The 24,061-nt window shown below is 35.5% G+C and overlaps 1 protein-coding gene across 1 annotated transcript in view; it reads left to right on the plus strand.

Annotated features, from left to right (window-relative positions):
• Positions 1–23,843, plus strand: part of astn2 (astrotactin 2) — a 432,572-nt gene extending 408,729 nt beyond the window's left edge. The window contains exons 20-23 of the mRNA XM_039661894.2: positions 4,516–4,657; positions 15,846–15,946; positions 17,592–17,775; positions 21,172–23,843. Of these exons, the coding sequence (XP_039517828.2) occupies positions 4,516–4,657; positions 15,846–15,946; positions 17,592–17,775; positions 21,172–21,409 (665 nt within the window). The 3' untranslated portion in view covers positions 21,410–23,843. The remainder of the gene's footprint in view (positions 1–4,515; positions 4,658–15,845; positions 15,947–17,591; positions 17,776–21,171) is intronic.
• Positions 23,844–24,061: the final 218 nt, after the last annotated feature.

Raw genomic sequence — 24,061 nt, forward strand, 5'->3', positions numbered from 1 at the left:
TAGGTACGACAGAAGGCCGGGGGAAAGAAAACTCGGTTTGATGTTTGATGTTTCTGCATGAGGTTTGGCTGGAAACGCTATCTTTGTATGTTTTGATAATCAGAATAAATCAATGGGCCAGTCCGTGACTGGGAAGCAGGAAAGCGGCCACCCGTGGGCTGTTTCGGCCAGTAATTATCACATACTCCAACAATCCTAAAGGGGAAAAACAGTAAAAAGAAGTCAACAAGACGCAGAAAGGAAATCTATGCCCACGTCCCAAACGATCAGCCACATCTGCTTTCGTACTCAAGACCTGAAACGCTCGTGCTATATCTGACACGACTTGTATTTATACAGTGGAACGATTACCGTTCTGCAAGGAGATCTGACATTAAGGTTTTTTTTTCTGAAGCGTGGAAGCTCAATGTAAATCTCAGGTCTTGGATGCACGTGTTCGGCATATAAACGTCTCCGCCGCCACTCTTCCGTTCACTGCACACAGCTCTCACGGATCCCACGGGCTCGTCAAACTTGCATGGCTTGCATGTTGTTGGATGCATCAGGAGGTTTGACACAAGCCGTCCTCCATATGGTGCCAACTGAAAATACCTGGCATTTTAAAATACTTGTGTTACCTGGCTTGAGCTCTTCTGACTTCATGCATGGCTTGTAAAACGGCCAAAACGACATGGTCTTAAAGGAATATGCCACCCTTAAATGAAAATAGTCATAATTTACCTCACCCTGGTGTTGTTCTAATGCCATACGGCCTTCTTTCCTTCCTAGATTTTATTAGCGCTGCAGTTCACTCCTTGTGTCCAGAAAATCACACAAGTTGTGAGAAATCAAGATTTATAAAAACACAACATGGGGCTGTACCTTTTCAAAAAGTAAACTTTTGTCCATTTCAGGTGCTAATATGTACATTTTAGGTGCTAATATGTCCATTTCAGTCGCTAATATGTACATTTTAGGTGCTAATATGTACATTTCAGTCGCTAATATGTACATTTTAGGTGCTAATATGTACATTTCAGTCGCTAATATGTACATTTTAGGTGCTAATATGTAGATTTCAGTCGCTAATATGTACATTTTAGGTGCTAATATGTCCATTTCATAAGCTAATGTGTACATTTTAGGTGTTAATATACACATTTTAGGTGCAAATAAGTACATTTTAGGTGGTAATATGTACATTTCAGTCACTAATATGTACATTTTAGGTGCTAATATGTAGATTCCAGGTGCTAATATGTACATTTTAGGTGCTAATATGTACATTTCAGTCGCTAATTTGTACATTTCAGTTGCTAATATGTCCATTTTAGGTGCTAATGTACCACTAAGGTACCAATATGCAGCCTTTGGGTACAAAAGTGTACCTTTTGAAAAGTTACAGCCCCAGTGGCGGCTTTTGTACCTTTTTTTCCGAGAGTGTACCTTCTTCTCTGAGGTGAATATATCAGTTGTGTCCGTCGCAACAAGAAGTTATCGCGTTCACATCTTGTGATCTTTCCAGTCCAACTTCCATATCCAATTTTTTGAGGATTTCAAGGCGTTGTATTTCATGTCAGAAGTGCATATTATCAGTTCATATTCAATGTTTAATTGCACACTAACAAGGACACCTTAAAATAAAGTGTTACCCTCTTTTGCATGTAATGTTTATCATAGGACAGCAATAAGGATGATTTGGAATAAATGAATAATCAACCAGTTAATTATCAAAATAATCTTTGCTTCCAGAGAACATTTTGAAATGTGTTTATTAGGGCTGGGTATTGACACAAATTTCACAATTCAATTCGATTCCGATTCGATTCGATATTGATTATTTTGGATATCAGTTACAATAAATGGCAAATTTTTTCAAGGAAATCAAATCTCTTAACTAATGCTGTAAACTATGGGAGTCTAGGCTTCATTAGCCTAATATGAAGGTAATAATGAACTGTTTATAGCTATACAAACACTTAAATTACACTTTTATTTATTTTTATAATAAGAAGATTATATGAAATATAAACATTTAAATGGTGGCTGTCATAAAAACTTGCCAGATTTATTCAAATATGCATTAAATATTGAAGAACATTAAGATTATAATGCATATGTAATATGGTGTATATATTTACATGCTCCTCTCAAGTTATTTTTTCTAGCTGACTAACGAGTTTATGTGGGTTTTCTGAGGTAAATATGACGATGACATTGATTACAAGCTGTTTAACTGACGTCTTTCCACGGTTGAAACGCTGATTGAGTGAATCAATGTGACATGATCCGGATTTGGATAAGTTGTACTCTATCTTTAACACACTTTCAGATGCTCATTCATGTTTATTTGGCGCTGTGACTGGTATTATTAAGCCGGAAGAGAGATCAGCGCTGCTGCTTCTCCAGAGCGATCTCACGCCACAGCGACAAAACGCTATTTATGTTTTTGAATTTCTAAAGAAAATGGACGTAATTTGAAATTTGAGACTTTGTTTCATATCAATAGTAACAAAAGACAAAGATTATTGCGATTTTTTGGATGCGCGCAGCCGCGATACAATGTCCCATTCATTCAAATGAAACAGGATGACTAATCGATTCTTGAGATTTAAGAATCGATATCGGTTCGTAAAGATGAGAATCGATTAATGTCGAGAAATCGATATTTATTACCCAGCCCTAGTGTTTATGTATCTCGCTTAACTGATCTCAACTAGCTTTCTTTAGTCTAAAATGCACGTTTTGTGATTTGTGTTTATCTTTTTCCCTTGTGATGTTAGATAAGTGTAGTCGCAGCCCTACAGCAGTTACGACATCCCTCGACCTTTTGCCATTTGCCACACTGGAATATTTCCACCTATGCTTTGTTTTGATGGTCGGCTTCAAGCGAAGCGTAGGAGAAACATTGTATCATGTTGAACCTAAGCAGCGTGGGCCTCCTGGACGAGAGGAAACTATGCATGAATTTCAGGGCATTCCATCACTGGGATTATTCAACACGGATCTTTTGTGGTCGTGTGTGGAGTCGCCATGCCATTGTTTTCCATTTCATGAATGTCAAGTTTGCAAATTATACAGAACATGGGGGCCACAAAGTGAAAGCAATGGGTTTTGAGACCTTATAAAAAGCCGTCTTGGCTCGGGCACTCTCGAGGTGTTGGAATGTGAGCGGGAAGCTTCCCTTATATACAATGTGCTTTCTGGGAAAATGGCTAAATCATTCGTTCGTTCAGTCCCCCTTTTCTGCCCATTTTTTACGGTTCCCCTGGGACGCACAACCCAGACACGTTTTGCCGTTTTGATATGTATTTTGGAACGTGTTAAAAAGTGATGTGAGCCTACGACGCATGTTCGTCTAGCTGCTAAAAGTGGAGGTGTCAAATGCTGTTTTTACTGCTTGCTCTCTTCTTGTCAGCTTTGCCTCTTAGGTCGTGCTGGGAACTGGGTTTAGAAACTGCCTGCTGTGTATTATTTTCCTAAAAGCTGACTTGATTGTTTTCTGGAAACTGGTATTTGCGGGTATTCACTACATGCATGCAATGCTTAGATTATCTGCAGGATTATAGAGACAGTTCATCAAAAAATTAACATGCATTATTATGATTTTTTTATTATTGATTTTCAAAAATGTAGGCAAATGTTTGGGGGGATATTCACACTTCTTGTTTCCTAAAATTAAAACAGAAAATATGAACTAATTCAAATATTAATAAAAAAAAAAGGATAATAGTATATCAGTGATACTAGAAGAACTCTGGTCACCATGGTAACAGCACACAAAGAAACATATTATTATCATTATCAAAAGAATACAAATAAAAATCTTATTTTTGACCCATACACACCCTACTTTGTAGCTGTGGTCAATATTAACTCTTTCCCCGCCAGTGTTTTTTTTTTTTTTTTTTTTTAATTAATTTTTTTAAAGACATCATATTTGATTATTTTCACAAAAATTCCACGACTTAAGTGTGAATATTTTATTGTATGAATATCTGAAAATGCATTATACTATATTATATACTGTATTATATTACTATACTATATTCTATATGTTCAATATATATATATATATATATATATATATTGAACATATAGAATATAGTATAGTAATATAATATTTTGTAGCTGTGGTCAATATTAACTTCAAAATTATTTTTTTTTTTATCAAAACTTCAATGTTAGTTTTTGAATGTGAAGCAAAAACAGAAAGCGGTATAAAACTGTGTTTTTGTCAAAGGCTTCACCCAGATTAAATTTATACCAGATGATCAAAACACACATCCATCAACACCTCTAAAGCTTCACAGTCCCATGGCTTGTCCTGGGTCGACATTTCATTCAGTAACAATAGACCGTTTTGATGCTAAATGAGTGTTATTTCACATGTGCATAAGCAATGATTCTAACGCTTGTTTCTGCAGCTTCTTCACGTTAAATTGTGAAAACAGGTCCCCGAATTACTTTAAAGTGAGTGCTGAATTGTCATTTTTGCATAAACTCGTCCTATATTAACATGATTGTGTTTTTCAGGAGAGGTTCTGAGCCTCATGGACGATCTTTTCTCGGGTCTGGGCTCCTCGTGTGTGGTAGCGGGACGGCGAAGCGGAGAACATCCTCACGGTATCATCTACTCTCTCGTCTTCAAGTGCCTGGAGCCCGACAGCCTTTATAGGTGAGAGCCACAGCAAGCCACTGAGATTCAAAAAGTCCTCTAGCTCTTCATTTCAATGAGAACGTCTTGTAGTTGCTACTTCATATTGTGAATACAGTAAAGCGCGTTGCCAGAACGTCTTCTGTGTGAACTAGGGATGTGCATCTCCATAGCTGAGGCCGATGCGATACGCATCTCGATGCATAACCAACGATGCGATTCATTAAAGATACATATAAGCAGCTACCGATGCGATGCAATAGGATTCACTACTCGTACGATGCGATTTCGATTCGACGCGATTCAATGTAATATGATGCATTGAGAAAAATAAGATGCTATGCAATTCAAAATGGTATATATAATTAACTTGTATTTCTTTTATGCAGACATACTGCTAATCATGTTAACCCTTATTAACCCATATTAACCCTTAACCCTCTAGGTGCCACGGTCGAGTTTGCTCGACAAGATGCAGCACTGAATAAAACGGCCGATTTTGTCAAATTGGGTGTCAAATTTCATTTGACCTCCCCACCACTGGATGGCAGACATCATACTTCATGTCCGACTCAAAAAAACGTCATGCTTCTATACAAAATGTCCGAGTGAGGCATTTTATCAGAGCCTCTCCGCGATCGCCACTGGGTATGTGATGCCTGGTTCAAATTACACGATTTTGGCACGCTCAGTTTGGCGTAGGGTGTCGTGGGGATTCGTAAACGACAATGGGCGTCGGGACGCAATTTGTTAATTTGTAATTAATAATTTTGCTTGGAATCTGTTGGCACAATTCTATTGATTAGATAAAGCATATTCATTTTTACAGTAGACTATAGGGTTCGGGTTAGTAGAATAAGTTGACTACACTCTAAAAAATGCTGGGTTGGTTTAACCCAATTTTGGGTCAAATATGGACAAACCCAAACGTGTGGTTAAAAATGTAATTTAAAAATGTAACCCAAAGGCTTATATTTTATTTGACTCAAATTTGGGTTAAAACAACCTGGTATGTAGTTGCAAAGTTACTTGGCTTTTGTACTTTTGTACTTACTTGGCTTTTTCAAAGAAATCCTGTTTGGTTTCAAAGAGTTTGATTAGTAAAATAAAACATATTAATAATGTAAATTATAATATTGAATCAATAAATGCAGTTGTAATGCATGTTCTGCACAAATTTGATATAGTCAGACTGGTTTCTTTGGAAGGACACATCCTTCCAACACCGACTTATTGGTCCAAAGACCTCCGGCAAGTAAATTGATGTGGTTTGGAATTTGTAATTTAAGTTTGCAAAGTGTGTTTATAGATCTAAGATCCAGACAGCTAATAAAATGGCCTTTTCTTTGATGGTTGTTTAGGTCTCTCTTGTGACAAGACGTGTCAGAACATGGTTTATTTAATGTTAAATTTAATTGTGTCGCCTTCTTATAGACTTTATATTAAGGGGGTTAAATAACACTTTGTACCTTTTTGTTATTTCATAATGTTGTGTGATATTCCATCTTTTTGCCACCTTGGTTCTTAACCAATCTTTCCCAGGCGTTTGGTTTTCATTTCAGGAATCGTTTACCCAGAAATGAGCATTTACTCTCCCTCAACAATAGATAGACATTTGTTTTCATCATGTCAGCTCTTTTCTGGACTACACAATGGATGGTGACTTAAAACCAAGCTTAAAAAAAATTGAAAGTGTAACTTGTGTGTAAAAGTATGTTACATTTACTTTCATTAATTTAGCAGATGCTTTTATCCATGGACTACTTTTGCTACACAGAGATTTAAAAGAGATGTAAAAATGAATATGCTTTACCTAAACAATAAAATTATGGCAACAGATTACAAGCAATATTATTATTAATTAAATTGAACAAATTTGAATTGAGTAATACTTAATCAAATTATTCCTTAAAAGTTAACCAATTAAACTGAGTAAAAATTACACCAAAAAAAAAAAATAAACAAAAATATCTGAATAACAGACAGACGTTAAAGATTAATAATTTTACATTATCTTTATTTTATATTGCCAACATTGAAAACACCTGATGCCTAAAACAAACACAGATCACCATAATGGTGACTTAAATGCATGTTTTTTTTTTTGTAAGTTTATCTCATTTTAAATGGTTAACCTACACTGAAAAAAAAAAATAATTTGCTTTATCTAATCAATAAAATTTTGGCAACAGATTACAAGCAATATTATTATTAATTAAATTGAACAAATTAGAATTGAGTAATACTTAATCAAATTATTCCTTAAAAGTTAACCAATTAAAATGAGTCCAATTTACACCCAAAAAAATTAAACAAAAATATCTGAATAACAGACAGACGTCAAAGATTAATAATTTATATTATCTTTATTTTAAATTGCCAACATTAAAGACACCTGATGCCTAAAACAAACACTGATCACCATAATGGTGACTTAAATGCATGTTTTTTTTTGTAAGTTTTTCTCATTTTAAATGGTTAACCTACACTGAAAAAAAATAATTTGCTTTATCTAATCAATAAAATTGTGGCAACATATTACAAGCAATATTATTAATTAAATTGTACAAATTAGAATTAATTAGAATATTAATTTGATTAACTATTACTCAATTCAAATTTGTTCAATTTAATAAATAATATTGCTTGTAATCTGTTGCCACAATTTTATTGATTAGATAAAGCATATTCATTTTTACTGTGTATAAGAATTTCGTTAAATTGAATTACTTGACAATTAAAGCGTTTATTTTTACAGTGCAATTATTATTATTTATTTTTTTTAATTTATAAATGAGAAATTATGCCTTCAATCTTGACATGTCTTTGGCTGCACTGAACCAACCAACTAGATTAAATTGCACAAATTTATGGCTTGCAATTTTGTCAGCATTTAAGGAGAATTTGGTCATTAGTCGTCACTAATCAGTCCAACAAACAGACAAGATCTCAAAACAGGTTAATTTTGAAAAAATTGCTTAACAATCAACCTAAATGAGCAGCGTAGCATAGTTGACTCATGGGAGGAGGTTAGTGGTGAAACTCTGAAAACACGATTCTTTAAAGGTCAGAATAAATCATGGCCACTGACACAGCGAAGCATGATAAACCTGGTATGACCCATACCATGGCGTGAATTATGAGATGCCTGAATTATGCATATGCTCTCCAAGGTTCAAGGCTGTTTAGCTGTAGCTCGTTGTAAGGACAAAACCATTCATAAACTATATCTTAAGTGCATCTATCTTCTGTCCTCATCTCCTCAACCACGTTTGATTGGTGTTCTGGTATATTTCACAGGAAGAGTTGAAAACAAACCCTTCAAACCGAAGGAAATATCTGTTGTTTTAGCTACTAATGTTTCTGATGCCTGGAAGGCAACCCATTACGAGAACACTGACTGCAAGATCTTTAAATGCTTCCATTAAACCGGATTTCGCTTTCCCAAATAGCTGATATTAAGATTAGCATACAAATGAGGTTCACTATGAGCATTTTACTTAATTCCAAACGTATTTTCTTCCGAATAGCCACATGTTTGAGCAACAAGATGCATATGAACAAACTCCTAAAAGGCACATGTCCTCTAGCAATGATTTATCTCTGAGTTAATCATTTTTGGTGGAAAAGCTTTAAAAAGCTTCCATGGTGATATTGAGCAAAATTACTAATTTGACGCTATCGGATGAGAATGATATTTAAAGGTGCTATATGTATTTTTTAGCGCCCTCTATCGGTGATGTTTCAGATTGCAACCAATTTTTACAAGAGCGCTCGTGCTCGAACACAAGAGCGAACACTCGTGGCACACGGACACACTGAGACTTTACACACACCGGAGAAAGCGTCACACAACATGCTGGAAACTCTACATGAGCAACGCTACGATAATAGGCTAATGCTCCGCGCTCGAACCATGATAACGCTACATTTGTGGTGTTATCTAGGCATTTCACTAACTATTCGTGTTTTTTTTTTCCTGTAATATGATAATGAAAACGGTTAGTGAACTAGACTGAACAATTTCAGTATAACAGTAAGATCGTAGGAATATTACTGTACTGAACGTGTCTGGAAATGTGTATTATAGACAATATGATAGTAGTGGGATGAGTGACGTTAGGTCTGCAACAACGAATCGATTAAATCGATTAAAATCGATTTCTGAAAGAGTTGGCAACGAAGTACATTATCGATTCGTTGTGTCGCGCGACGCGGAAATGTTTGAGTATAAAAAAAAGTTTGAGTTAAGTGCATTTGCTAGTTAAACATTTTTTTAAACATTTTGTTAAAGATTATAACATCTTTGACAAAAACAAAACACAAGTTTGCGAGTGTGTGCGAGTGTGGTGTGGAGAACAAGTTCTGACGTTCAAAAAAATCTGATTTGTATTTTTCTTTATTTTTTATCAGTTTATTGTTCTGACAGCTCAGGCCCCTTTAAAGAAGAAAATATACATCTTTTTGTGCACTTTATTTTTTTTAAAGCCTATGTATTTGGCAGATTTTTTGCACTGGATTTTTTTCACTGAATTTGCACCTTCAGTTCTGTTTTTTAATAAATGATTGGAAATTAATGTTTTTTTAATCGATTCATCGATTAATCGACAAATTAATCGTCAGATTAATCGATTATTAAAATAATCGTTACTTGCAGCCCTATAGTACATAAAATAAAAGTTACATCTTAAAGCACTGACTTTTTGTTATTCTAAATTTGCACCGTCGACGCTGTTATTGAACTGAACTGAATCATCATTGACCTGAATTGAGCTGAATAATCACTGCAAACTGCTTGAAATTCATGTCTGTTGAAGCTGCTTTGAAACAATCTGAATTGTATACAGCGCTATAGAAATTAATGTGACCTGACTTGGCACACCCACGTCTGAAATTGTCGTGACATCTTGTTTGTTCTCGAGCTTAAATCGTGAGCAAATGGCGAGTTTTGCTGAAGTCTACGGGAAACCGCTATCCATCTATCTTTCGTGCCTTTGAATATATCTCAACAGCGTCTCAATCTGTGCTCAGATTTGCCAAAAGCAACTCATTTAACGGCTGAACTATAGGTGCCAGAAATCAAAACAGCCATGAGCTGAGAAAAGCCAAACATACAGGAGTAACCAGAGAACGGCGAAACCGAAGTGAGAAAAAGACAGATGTAGAGTGTGTCAGAAGAAGAGAGAGAGAGGGATCGTTCCTGAGGGGCGAAGGGGAATGTGTTTTGACATTCCCAGCGATGAGCCAGACCACTTCGCCTTTGTTCTCCTGGGTGATCTTTATCACTGCCAATTGTTCGCAGAGTTCCTCAGACTTGGATTTAAATGGCATGTGACATCCAGAGAGAGAAGCTAAGATAAGAAACATGAATAAAACTAAAGCATCAAAAAATGGCGTTTAAAAAAAGTCGAAAGAGCTGCACACCATTTAGATAGGCCACGCTCTTACAGATAACGGCTCCAAAAATAACCTTTTACATCACTTTCCATTGAACAAACGTGTCTTTATAATGGAAAATGGTTCTTTAAGGCCCATTCGCAGCTATAAAAATCATGGTTCGGTTCGATACGATACGATACAGTGGTGACACGGTTCGGGATGTTTTCGATGCAGCCAAAAGAAAAATGCCAGAGAAATTTTCTTGATTTTAATGTATTAAAACTAACATCATGATCTTTTTTTTTATTATTTGAACAATGAGCTATACTTGACTCTTCTCAGCAGCATATGAAACAAAAACAGCTCCTTTAAATGAAAAAATTAGGGCTGTCAAATCGCGATTAATCGAATTCAAAATAAAAGTTTGTGTTTACATAATATATGTGGGTGCACTGTGTATAATTAATATATATATATATATATATATATATATATATATACACACACACACATGCTTGTATATATTTAAGAAATATTTTCATATATATACTGTATATAGATTTATATATAATTTATATTATATATAAATATTTTATATATAAATAATTTTTTTTTCTTAAATATACATGCATGTGTGAGTATATATATATATATATATATATATATATATATATATATATATATACAAAATAATTATACACAGTGCACCCACACATATTTTGTAAACAGATACTTTTATTTTGGATGCGATTAATCGTTTGACTGCCCTAGAAAAAAAATAATGTGCTACTGTAGTAGTTATGGTATATATGTGTCCTGTGTTTCCCCCATTCTTTGAGTATTTGGTTCAGTCCTGTTTCCATTTTCCCGCTCCTCGTTACTGTTTAGTTCATTCACCTGTGTTTAGTTAATTTGCCCCAGCTGTGCCTTGTTTCCCTAATCTGTTCTCTGTGTATTTAAACCCTGTGTTCTCCCTCACTCCTGGTCGGTTATCTTTTGTGTATAGTGCGTTAATGTTGAGAGTTTTCTCATTGAAAACCATTCATCCTCCTTCATCTTCATGCTATTTCCACTACCACAAACCTAAGTAAGTTTGCAAGGCTCCAGATTAACATTTGAGGGCATCAATTTTATTTATGATGTTGAAATTGCTAACACTTTGCTCTACTTTACTTTTAAAGTAATTTAACAAATTGTGACAATGTTTGTGACAATTGTCATTAAGTGACTTTCTAAGTTAAACTATCATGTGGCTGGCTTTGACATTGGCTGTCATGAGGCCATTATAACTGTCATGAATATTTAAAATATAATGGATGGATTCTAAAGGATAAAGATTGTATTCTAATTGGCTGGTTTATCGTTTTGAAAGTATTCTCATAAAATTAGTACGATTATTAAAACTTTATATTTATCGTTATATATACAGGCCTTTAGACTATCTACTCTTTCGTCTTGTGTTTTCACTGTTATACGGTAGCGGGCGCTTTTACGCATCTTCTGAAAGACGCATCTTCCTAATCAAAACACAGGCGAAAAAGAAGCAGAAACAAGCAATACCATATGTAATCATATGCATATGTAAAATAAAACGATCATCAACATTTAACAGCATATAAATCAAAACTGCATAATGTTACTGAATGAAGTGTCGAGCTACAGGACTGTGAAGCTTTGAACTCGGTTTACTCCATCTGTGTTTTGATCATCGTTCTGAATCCGATCTGGATGTATGCGATTTTCTCAGCTTTTTGCTCAAAATGTTGATTTTTTTTTTAAGTGTTTATAAAAAAAATGCATGAAGCTATAAACTAGGGCTGTCAGTTAAACGCGTTATTAACGGCGTTAACGCAAACCCATCTTAACGACGTCAATTTTTTTTATCGCGTGATTAACTTTTTTTTTTTTGCTTAGCAAACTTTGTAGTTTTCTTTCCCACGCTTTTGCAACCGGACGCGGCATGCGCGGTGCTGCGCTATGAAACCCATTCATTTCAATGGCTTGCGCGGACGAGGACGTTTTGTTGTTTCGTCGACCAAAGCGTATGCGGGTCTAGCTTGACCGTAAACAAAACAACAGGCACGACGCACACACTCGTTTGGGCTTGCGAGCCGGCCAAATAGTTGGTTAACGTTACGTTTTGAGTGGATGACGAGCGCGAGACGCCGAAATGGACGCCAATAAGATTCTGAATGGAAAGTTTTAAAAAGTTTTTAAGATAGTTTTTAACTTTTAAAAAGTTGTTAAATGGTTCCATTGACAAAACCAAAGTGATCTGTGTGTTTTGCCGTTGTGAACACCACTTGATGATGGCCACGCACACACACAAACACACAGCTGATGCGAATTCTCCGTCAATATCAGGATCTCGTCAGTATTTCTTTCACTCTTTTATTATCAATATTATTTGATTATCAAGACAGTGTTGCGTTGTGTGAGAGATTATTTGCTCCGAGTGAGAATGTTGAACACAGTAAAATTTTTTTCAATAAAAAACATTTGCACAAAGCAAGCCGATCCACTTTTCCATGCTGATAAGAGCATTACAATGAGAAGAAATTAATGGGACAAAAAGAAATCAAGAGCCATTTAGAACAGATAAAATTGCGATTAATCGCGAGTTAACTATGGCATTAATGCGATTAATCGCGATTCGATATTTTAATCGTTTGACAGCACTGCTATAAACAGTTTTTGTTTAAAAGAAGAGGGTATGTTCTGTCTTTTGATATATTGCATGTCAACTAAAAAAATTTCACAATTTTGTGAAAATGACTAAAAATGCAACGCTGGCGGTGAAAGAGTGAATATATTCTTTACAGTACACTAGCGGGAAAAAAATTGTTATTTTGGTTCTTTGGGAAACCAAAAATGGTTCTTCTATGTCATTGCTTCAAAACTGCCTTTATTTTTAAGAGCATACGGTAAAGCGAGAGCTGATTCGGAGTAGCCTACGTAAGCACAAAAAGTACCTTTGGCAGTTTTGCAACACGTTAAACAACCCAAAACAGCAACCAGTCTAGAGTTCCCCCCTCTGAAGTCCTTAAACCAATCTACAAATTGTCTGATTATTATTTTATATATATATATATATATATATATATATATAAAAAACTAAAAACAGTCCAATAGGCAACCACGCAACCACATAATTCAAACAATGTGATTGTTGAGCCAGTGTTGTTCTGATGAGATTGGCAGCGGATGGTGGCTGGCCTGAATTTGGAGTGATGTCTTTTGGTGAGGTTTAGGAAAGGAATGCCTCACTCATTCGATAAATAACAAGATCAGGCAAACTATGCAAGCCATGTATAAACAGACCGTATTACAAACAAAACAATCAGCTAGTGGTTATTGAAATATGGATTTCCAAACAAAGGAAGAGTCAAAGTGTCGAAACCTTTCCGTGTAAAGAAAGCTCTCCTTGGAAGCAGGGAAAGGACATCTCTGGCGTCCTCCCATTGTCTTATGCATAGTCACAAAGCGTATCCATTTCATGAAAAAGCTGGAATGAACAAATGGATGCATGTGATGTTGGTTTATGGCATGACTGCATTTCTGGTAATGAAGGAATTTTAATAAAAAAATGTGTTTTGCAATTTAATCTAAAGCTGGCACATTGCATATAAACGTGGAGAGTCTACTTAATCTACTTAATGTATGTTTACAGTGCACTGTACAGGACCGAGATTTGGAGCCAGGCTGAGGTTATGAGTCAGCAACATTTAAAAGCCTTTATTATTATAAGAATTGGTTTTTGATGCAACTGTTGCTGGGACTATACTCACAATGAATGATATGAGACCATATAAAGGAAGCGAGTCCTCTGAATATTTGGTCCAGATCTATATAACTTTATAATTTAAGCACGTGTGAGCAATTAAAGAGGCCATATTATACCCTTTCACAAAGTATTAGTTTTGGCTCCACTAGAACAGGGTTTCATGCTTGAATGTTGATTATTCTCCTCATATTCTCCATTGTTGCGGCTCCTCTCTTGCCAGTCTGTCAGTAACGCTCTGTTTACTTCCTGTCCCCTCCTTCTGAAAAGCACACTGTGCTCTGATTGGTCGGCTGGAGCAGTGTGTTGTGATTGGTTGAGCGCTTCGAGTGTGTTTGGGAAATGTCCCGCCCCTTTCTATAACCACCAGTTTAACACACTACTAACTATCTCAGCCAGGCCCCGCCCCTTTGTATGAATTATTATAATGAGCAATATTGTGACGTGTTCGTTCTCGGGAGAAACTCAAGAACACAATGAAGGCACTGACACTGATATAAGAGACTTCATGCGTTAACAGCAACATTACACACTAAAGAAAGATGAACATGGAAAAAAGCATAATAGGTTTTAATATTTCTTAATATTACATATCTTTAAAGGAGTTCACTTTTACAAAAAAACTTTTGCTGATTTTACTTTTACTCACCCCCATGTCATCCAAGATGTCCATGTCTTTCTTTCTTTAGTGAAAAGAAATAAGTTTTTTGATGAAAACATCTCCATATAATGGACTTCAATGGGAACCAAATGGTTTAAGGTCCAAAAGACAGTTTCAGTGCAATAAGGGTCTTATCTAGGACCCTTCGAGTCATGACTCAAAAAAAAGATTTGTTCATTTTGATGAACGCATTCGAACAGGAGAGTCACAAACGCGCATCACAGAACAGAGCAAGGCGAGCATTTGAGCTTATAAAACTTAAACTTTTTTATTTATTTATTAAACGAACGATCGTTTCGCTTGATTAGACCCTTATTCATCGTCTGAAATCGTTTAAATCCCTTTGAAGCAGCACTGAAACTCTCATTTAGACCTTGAACCGTTTGGTTCCCATTGAAGTCCATTATATTGTTCGAACTCATTCATCAAAATGAACAAATCTTTTTTCGAGTCATTTGGTTCAATCAACGAACGAAATTAACGAAATGACTCGAAAAAACATTCGTTCATTTTGATGAACGAGTTTGAAACAAACAGGATCGTTTTGGACCCCATTGAAGTCCATTATATGGAGAAAATCCTGGAATGTTTTTATCTAAAACCTTAATTTCTTTTCGACTGAAGAAAGAAAGACGTGGACATCTTGGATGACATGGGGGTGAGTAAATTATCAGTATTTTTTTTTTTTTTTTTTTTAAAGTGAACTACTCCTTTAAGATATTTCAATATTGGTTGGTATTGATATGTTAAGAGATTTTAATATTGCTTGGCTTGGTTGTCAAACAAAAACAAAAAAATATATACTTTTTTTACATTCTCAGGTGAAAGGTCTGACAAACACGGCAATAGCACAATAAATAATACCTAGCCTCAGTCCGTTCCACTATAGTCAGCATCCGTGACCTCAGTGACCCGGCGGAGTCAGGGCTGTTAGTGCAGTGTGTTGTGCTGGGTGGTCTGGGAAAACGCTGAGCTGCAGCTTTAATGTGTTTTTTATTTGCCAAACGGAACTCCGTCATTAGAGGAAGTGGGAGTCCCATTTAAGCTGCTATTAGCCGTAATGACTGTTTTTTTTTTCTTTCGTTTTTTTTTTCGCTCGTCATGCACGCAATTTCCCAACGTAACAGAATCCACTGGAATCCCTGCCTGCGTGCTTTTAGTGGTGTGTGTGGCTCATAAACAGAAAACACTCGTTCAGGGACACCTTTCGGTTTTAATGATTTTGCCGTAAGATTCGGTGTTTTTGTTGCCGAAGCCCAAAGTTATTTGGCTTACTTTGCTCTATTTGTTTATTGGTGTAAATGTTCCGTGTCTCGGTTACATGGAGCTTGAAAACAGAGATTAGGAAACACACTGAAACGGTCTTTTCCTCACGTCCTCTCTCCTAGGTTCACTCTTTATGCGGTGGACAGTCGTGGGAGTCGTTCGGACACGAGTTTTGTGACCGTCCGCACGTCTTGTCCGATGGTGGATGACAGCAAAGCTGAAGGTACAGAGCCGTTCTCCTTCACTCCATCCACACGTGTGAATGAAGAGACATGTCATCATCGCACCCATCCGAGGTGGCAGCTCTTCCCGTTTCTGTTTACCGTTGCGTCATCCATACAGAATTCACAGGTTTTGCCACAGGGAGGAAGAGCACTCAAAATCGATATCAAAGTCAGAATAGGATTACAGAAAGTTCACTCAAAGAAAAGGAAAAGGAAAAGTAGGGTCATACAGGCTTACGCTTTACTTTAGTGTCCATAATTACATGCAACTAACCCTATTAGATCCTAACCCTTATAATTAATATTACTCTGTTCACTTTTAGAAAAACTTGCTGATAATTTACTCACGCCCATGTCATCCAAGATGTCCATGTCATTCTTTCTTCAGTCGAAAAGAAATTAAGGTTTTTGATGAAAACATTCCAGGATTTTTCTCCATATAATGGACTTCAATGGGAACCAAACGGTTCAAGGTCCAAATGAGAGTTTCAGTGCAAACTGCAAACTGTTCAAAGGGCTTTAAACGATTCCAGACGATGAATAAGGGTCTTATCAAGTGAAATGATCGCTCATTTAATAAATAAATAACAAAGTTTAAGTTTTATAAGCTCAAATGCTCTTCTCGCTCTGTTCTGTGATGCTCGTTCGTAACTCTCCTTTTTGAACTCGTTCATCAAAATGAACTAATCTTTTTCCGAGTCATTCGGTTCATTCAATGAACAAAACGAATTAATTGACTCCGGAAAAGATTAGTTCATTTTGATAATCGAGTTCGAACAGGAGAGTCACGAGCGTGCATCACAGAAAAGAGCAAGACGAGAATTTGTGCTTATAAAACTTAAACTTTGTTATTTATTTATTAAATGAGCGATCGTTTCGCTTGATAAGACCCTTATTCATCGTCTGGAATCGTTTAAAGCCCTTTGAACAGTTTACAGTTTGCACTGAAATTCTCATTTGGACCTTGAGCCGTTTGGTCCCCATTGAAGTCCATTAAATGTAGAAAAAGGCTGGAATGTTTTCATCAAAAACCTTAATTTCTTTTCGACTGAAGAAATAAAGAAATGGACATCTTAGATGATATGGGGGTGAGTAAATTATCAGCAAAAGTTTATTTTTTTATTATTTTTTTTTTTAAAGTGAACTTCTCCTTTAAGTGGGTCAAAAACAAAGTTAAACTGCATTTACTAAAAAAAAAAAAATAAGCAAATACAATTTAAGTTAATTGAAATTAAAAACACTACATTCAGTTTGCACTTAAATATATTCTCTCAAAATATATTACTAAAAAGTACTTTACTAAAAAGATGTACTTTGTCACCAAAGATGAAAGAACAGAATATTAGACTGTTCCTCTGAACACTATGGAAGTTTGTTTCTGCAACGGAATAAAAAAACACAAAATTACAATTACAAGATATAAAATTGCAATTGCATGCAATAAAGTCCGAATTGTGAGATATAAACTGTTACAGTTCTGACTTTATAACTCGCAACTGCGTTTTTATATCTAGCAATTCTGAATTGCATGATAAAAATGTGCAATAACCTTTATTATTATTTGTATTCAGTGGCGGAAACAAGCTTTCACAGAATAGAGACGGTTCAGTTTTTGGATGTCAGACCTTCTTTCTCCTCAAACAGAGATCGCAGATAAAGTGTACAACCTGTATAACGGCTACACCAGTGGAAAGGAGCAGCAGACGGCCTACAACACCCTGATGGAGATCGCCCCGCCGCTGCTGTATCGCGTTCAGCACCACTACAACTCGCACTACGAGAAGTTTGGAGACTTTGTGTGGAGAAGTGAGGATGAACTTGGACCCAGGTGAGGCCCGATGGATCATTCTCTGCATCGTTAAATACAATCTAACCAGCTTTAATCAGATATGTATCCGATAGATTCAGTGTACTTGACAAAACCAGATCACATTCACACACTTAGAAGAAAATGAGTTTAAAAGGTTCTATCAGCGCTACATATTTGGAACCCTTAAATACACTCTTAAAAAAAGGGTTCCTCGGGTTCTATATATTTCCCTACTTGGCCAATAGAACCTTTTACCAAAAAAATTGGTTCTAAATTGGAGTTCCATATATGAAGCGGGGGATGGAACCATTTCTGGTTCTAAATAGAACCATTTCTTCTAAGAGTGTAGCTTCAGTGTGAACGCAGCCTCTGTGGCTTTTAACCATTAGTGGATCATATTGATATTGATTGGCCTTAAATAAACTAAGCGCACTAAGCATATACGGTAACACTTCATTTTACAGTGTCCTTGTTACATGGTAGTATTAACAGTAAATTGTGCATAATTACATGCAACTAATTATGTAACCAAATCCTAATCCTACCCTAACGCTATATTAACCCAGTACTTAAATATATAATTACACTGTAACAATGTTACAGTGTAATTATGCATTTAAGTATTGTGTAATAATAATTATCATTAGGATCAGGGTTTGGTTGATGCATGTAATTACGCACAATTTATAGTCATTGCTACAGTTACGTGTTACAAGGACACTGTAATATAAAGTATTACAGATATATTCTATTTTCATTTATGCATTTAGCTGAACTTTAGAGTTATTGTTTCATCCATTTATGGTTTAACTTAATGGAGTAACTTGGTTGCCTTAATATTTTAAGTTCATTGAAATGGAAAAATTGAGTTAATACAGCGAAGGACATTGATTTAATCACCAGAAACTCAAAATATTATGTTATCTGGACTACATAAATTATTTAAGTTGATTTGACAAAAGAAAAAATGTTGTGAATTACAAATCATGAAAATACTATAAATATTTGAAATATAGTGCATTGCTGAAAGTACAAGCTTTTATGGTAAACTAAAATAAACTTCAATGCAATTTCTAATTAAACTTACAGTATATGTCACGTATCCATATACAGTATATTCGCAATGACACAATTTAGTGAATTTAAAATATATGAACTTCAGATGTAATATAAAACAAAGTGCTTGTTAGTTAACATCGAAATAAGTGTGCTTCTTGAAAATATGATGCTTTAAAACGCACTTTAATTTTGATACTAAAAACTTAACTTTGACATTAAAAGTGTACTTAAGTGTCATAGTCATGGAAGTATACTCTCATTACACTTAAGTGGCCTTTTATTTAATTAATGTTATATTGTATGCATGTAATGTACTTTTAAGATTTGAAGTAAACTACATTCAATACACACTTAAATTACTTTTGGGTCATGTTTTTGATTGAAGAAATTCTCAAATGACTTTAAACAATGACTGAAGAGGCTACTTGAGTGTATTTGTAGGTTTTTATGGAAAAGCCTGTATATTTATGAGCAAAACACGAAGAGGAAGTGTGCACAGTCCCTCACACGGGCCCCAGTTTGAGGCCGCCAGAAGGTTGCCATCCTAAACTCTGTGAATATTTGTGTAATCTGTTCGCTGGCAGAACTAGCAGGAGGAATGAAACAGAGACCACCAATTACAGTGCGTTTTCCCTTTGTGTAACTAAGGATACAATAATCTTTATGAATATCAACTCAGGCTTTGCGTTAGGATAACATATTTGTGGGGAAGTAAGTAATGATTGTCCTGAAACAATCATAAAAATCCATTCAAAATACTTATTTTGAGTTAAAAGATAAAAATATTATTGCTGAGCAGACACAATTTTATAATGGACTGTAGTTTTACCACATTCAAATCATGTCTCCATATACTGTATATTCGTACACTGTAAAAAAAACATTTTCAAGATTTGTTATCACAACATATTTTCTTTTGTCAAATCAACTTCATAATAGTTTATTTAGTTGAGATAACTTATTATTTTGAGTTTCTGATGATTAAATTAATCTCTTTCATTCAACTTAAAATTTTAAAGCAACCCAGGTTACTTACTTTTTTAAGTTAAACAAACAATATTTTTTTACAGTGTGATAATCACAACATTTTTTCTTTTGTCAAATCAACTTAAATAATTCATTTAGTTCAGATAACATATAATTTTAAGTTTCTGATGATTAAATCATTCTCCTTCATTGTATTAACTCAATCAACTTAAAAAAGTAAGTAACCTGGTTGCCTTAAAATTTTAAGTTAAACCATCAATTTTTTTTTTTTACAGTTTAATGACATAATTTAGCGAATTTAAAGATAAATGTAGTATAAAACAACACACTACAGTTAAAAGTGCTTGTTAGTTAACATCAAAATAAGTGTGCTTCTTGAAAATATGATTTTTTAAAGTAAAACTTTAATTTTAACTAAATTACAGAGTGCACTTGTTTAAAAGTGTACATAAGTGTCATGGTCATGGTCAAGTGTACTCTCAGTTTTCCACCTTGCCCATTGTATCCATTAATAAAATTGTATTAATAGTGGCCTTTTATTATATACTTAAAGTATAAATGAAAAAAAAAAGAAAGTTGTTCCTCGTTCATATTATTATTAATAATTATTCAAACAATTTTTCAAACATTTTTAAGGTTGAAATAATTTTATTTTCTCTAAACTAAACTTGTGAATTCATACAAAGGTTGAACTATCGGAAAGTAATTTGGCTGTCAATTTCCCTTTTTGATTTTATTCTTGTTGCATCCCAAACCAATAGTTTTCTGCATGTTTGGAGACCATGACAACGATTATAAAGTCTTTCAGTCACTAAAAATTGAACTGATCATACGAGGTTGCAGCAATGCATGAAAATGGCCATCAAGGCTCGTTAGAAATACAGTACTTGCACTGTAAAAAAAAGATTTTCAAGATTTGTCATCACAACATATTTTCTTTTGTCAAATCGACTTAGTTTCTGATGATTAAATCAATCTCCTTCATTGCATTAACTCACTATTTCCAGTTCAATCAACTTAAGATTTTAAGGCAACCCAGGTTACTTACTTTTTTAAGTTAAACCAACAAAATGTTTTTACATTGTAGTAATCACAACATTTTTTCTTTTGTCAAATCAACTTAAATAATTTATTTAGTTCAGATAACATATAATTTTGAGTTTCTGATGATTAAATCATTCTCCTTAATTGTACTAACTCACTTTTTCCAGTTCAAAGAACTTAAAATTTTAAGGCAACCAGGTTACTTACTTTTTTAAGTTAAACCAACAATATTTTTTGAGCAAAGCTTCTTATGTTCTGTCATGTAGTTTTTCCAATGATCCTGGCTTGAACTCGACAAACACACACTCTCTCTGTCCCCCACAGGAAGGCACACCTGATCCTGAGACGAACGGATCGGATCAGTCTGTTCTGTCGCTCGCTCCTCCGCAGTGGCTTCATCCAGAGCCGAACCGAGAGCGTCCCGTACATGCTGTGTCGCAGCGATGACACGAGACCTGGCGGCACTCTATGGCACAGTTCACTTCACGAAACCCGGCTAGCCTGTCTGGAGAAAGTCATATCAGTGCAACGCAACATATACGGAAAGTCAAAATTACGATGAGACTTGACCTTCTCTCTTATGGTCTCACGCTTGGCGGTTCTTTTTTTCTAAATCCAAATGACTTTGAGACTGTGAGAGGAGGCTTTGTCGTTTCTCTTCTTTTCTTTTTGGAGATTTCCAAATGCAGAGCCTCGGAATGATTTATTATCATTTGTGTGTGTGGGGGTGTGAGTGTGTGTGTGTGTCTTGCAAGGACATCACTACTGACGGACTATTTATGAATGTAAGAATTCAACTGCATGGTGCTGCAGAATCCAAACCAGGTTCCCTGATACTCATTTTGCAAACATATCTCGTGGAATACTTAGCCAAGCAAGACGAGAACATGATCTCTCAGTGGTTTTCCTTCTTCTTTTCTATTCAAGTCTATTAAAGGGATACTTCAGGATTTAGCATTAAGCTTTGTATTAGTAGAAAACCTGTAGGATTTTCGAATTGCCATGCTTTCCACCCTCATATCCCCCTGAGACGAGAGATTTATGTTTTTTTTTTTTTTTTTTCTGATGATGCAAAAATTTTGTGTCATCAGAGGATGTTTTGTCCAGAGGCTACAGTCAGTAGTCGGGTCTGTCCCGCATGTCCTCAACCCGCCCATAGAGGGCGATGTCACTCACAGAATGAACACATAGAGTCGGCCATCTTTGTTTGGAAGCTAAGCTAGCAGGCAGAGCCGGCCCGAGGCATAAGCGAACTAAGCGGCCCCTAATCAGGGTTATTTTTTATTTTTTTTTATTTTTTAGATTACTTAAACAAGTGTCATAAATCAATTCATCAATGAATATGACTGAATGAATCATTCAAGACAACAAAACTCTGATTTAATGATCAATATACCTGCCTACAAGTTACAACTGCTGCTGTGTCTGACAGCGTTAAAGTCATGCGCATAATCCTCTAGACACCTCGCGCGTAAGGGTAGCAGTTTGAACTCTTCTCCACTTTATTATACCACACATCAGACCTCCAAAAACCCGCGACACTCCAGCAGTCTGCGCACGACCCATCTACGGCAAGCCCCGGGGGGAAAAATACATTGCATACACACATACAACGAGCGCCAGAACATCATTACCGGTATTATAGTAACAGACTTTGTTGGATTATGTCATGTGATATCTAACAAAGACTGTTACGATAATAATTATAATAATAATAAAGCTTTTGAGGACAGTTGCACTGTATTGAGGCCGTTGAGAAATAGTAGGCCAAATATTAGTAGGCCTTGCTCTTATGTTTCTCAGTTTTGTCATTTTAGCAAATAATTTCTTTTATATGTTTTGAGACAGTTTTAAGACTGTTAACTTTTTTTATTTAAGTAGGCATCTATTTTTTTTTATTATTAATTTTGTTGTAGCCTAATACATAACCTAAGTGTATTCATTTATAATGTATCATTATTGCGTGACATTGGTGTCAATAATCGTCAAACACAGGTGACTCCGCGTCGTGGGAGGGGCTCCCAAATCAAATTCTGCTTAGGGCCCCTAAAAGACTCGGGCCGGCTCTGCTAGCAGGCTCGCACCGGTCTCCCGCGGCCCTCACTCGTCCCGCTCGCCGCAGTAAACATGAAGAATGGCGACTGTAGAACGCAAAAAACGAATCCCGGACATTCTGGACGATCTCGAAACACATTTTCGGCAGACTCATCACTAGTAGCCTGGGCTTGTTGTTTAACTACTGCGCTCTGTTTCCGGTAGGCGTGGGCAGCGAACCAAGTGCATTCTGGGAGTTGTTGTCTTTCATCCACATAAGCCAAAAATACATTTCTCAGTCTAGAAAGTTCTAAATTCAAAAATAATTTCACATTTCTTCTACATAAATGACCCATTTAAAATACACATTCATCTTTGCAGAGGTGAAGTATCCCTTTAATCTTTTTATATTTTTGCCACAATTAATTGAGAGAACTGACTAAGAATATTGTCAGGGTCACAAAAAAAAAAATGCTTTTGAGAGCAAGTATAGTCCTGTCGTTTAACACATATTATATTTAGCCGAAAGAATGTTCCTTTACAGTGTCCAAAGAAATGAAAGGCAAATCAGACCAACAGATTTCATCAAAGTGAATCATCTAATGTATTTGGCAAAGGGTTGCGGTACAAAAGAAAGCAGAATTGTCCAGAACTATTCTGTAAATGATTGTCTGGGAACAATGCGTGTTTGTTGAAAACACAGGTGAAGAAATGGTAAGAACTTCGCCTCAACACATTTTCAGTAAGTAAGTTGCTATATCCCATGCTATATTCATTGTGATAGTTAATTATGCTATTGTACATACAATTGTAAATGCAGTATGTAATAAGTGAATATGATTTTTTGTGTGTGGGGTGGGGTGAAGGGTCTATTAAATATGTATATAGAATCTCAAGAAGTTTTATCTAAAATATGTCAAGGGTCAATTAAATATTGAAAAAAATAAAAACCTGTTACACTACCCCATGGCATTATATTGTAGAACACAACTCTCTAAGATGAAGGGGAAAACTCAAATTACAGTTAAAATATCCATAACTTATGCTGTTGCCTCTTAAGCATCTTGTCTGCAGTATTTTGGGATGGTTGTCTATGAGTTTATTGGTTACACAAAAGAAGATATTTTGAAGAATGTTGGTACCAGGCAGTTGAGGGACCCCATTGAGTTGTAAAAGAAAT

This window comes from Pimephales promelas, chromosome 4 (assembly GCF_988280905.1).
Source record: "Pimephales promelas chromosome 4, fPimPro1.hap1.1, whole genome shotgun sequence".
In the NCBI taxonomy this organism is placed as follows: Eukaryota; Metazoa; Chordata; class Actinopteri; order Cypriniformes; family Leuciscidae; genus Pimephales; species Pimephales promelas.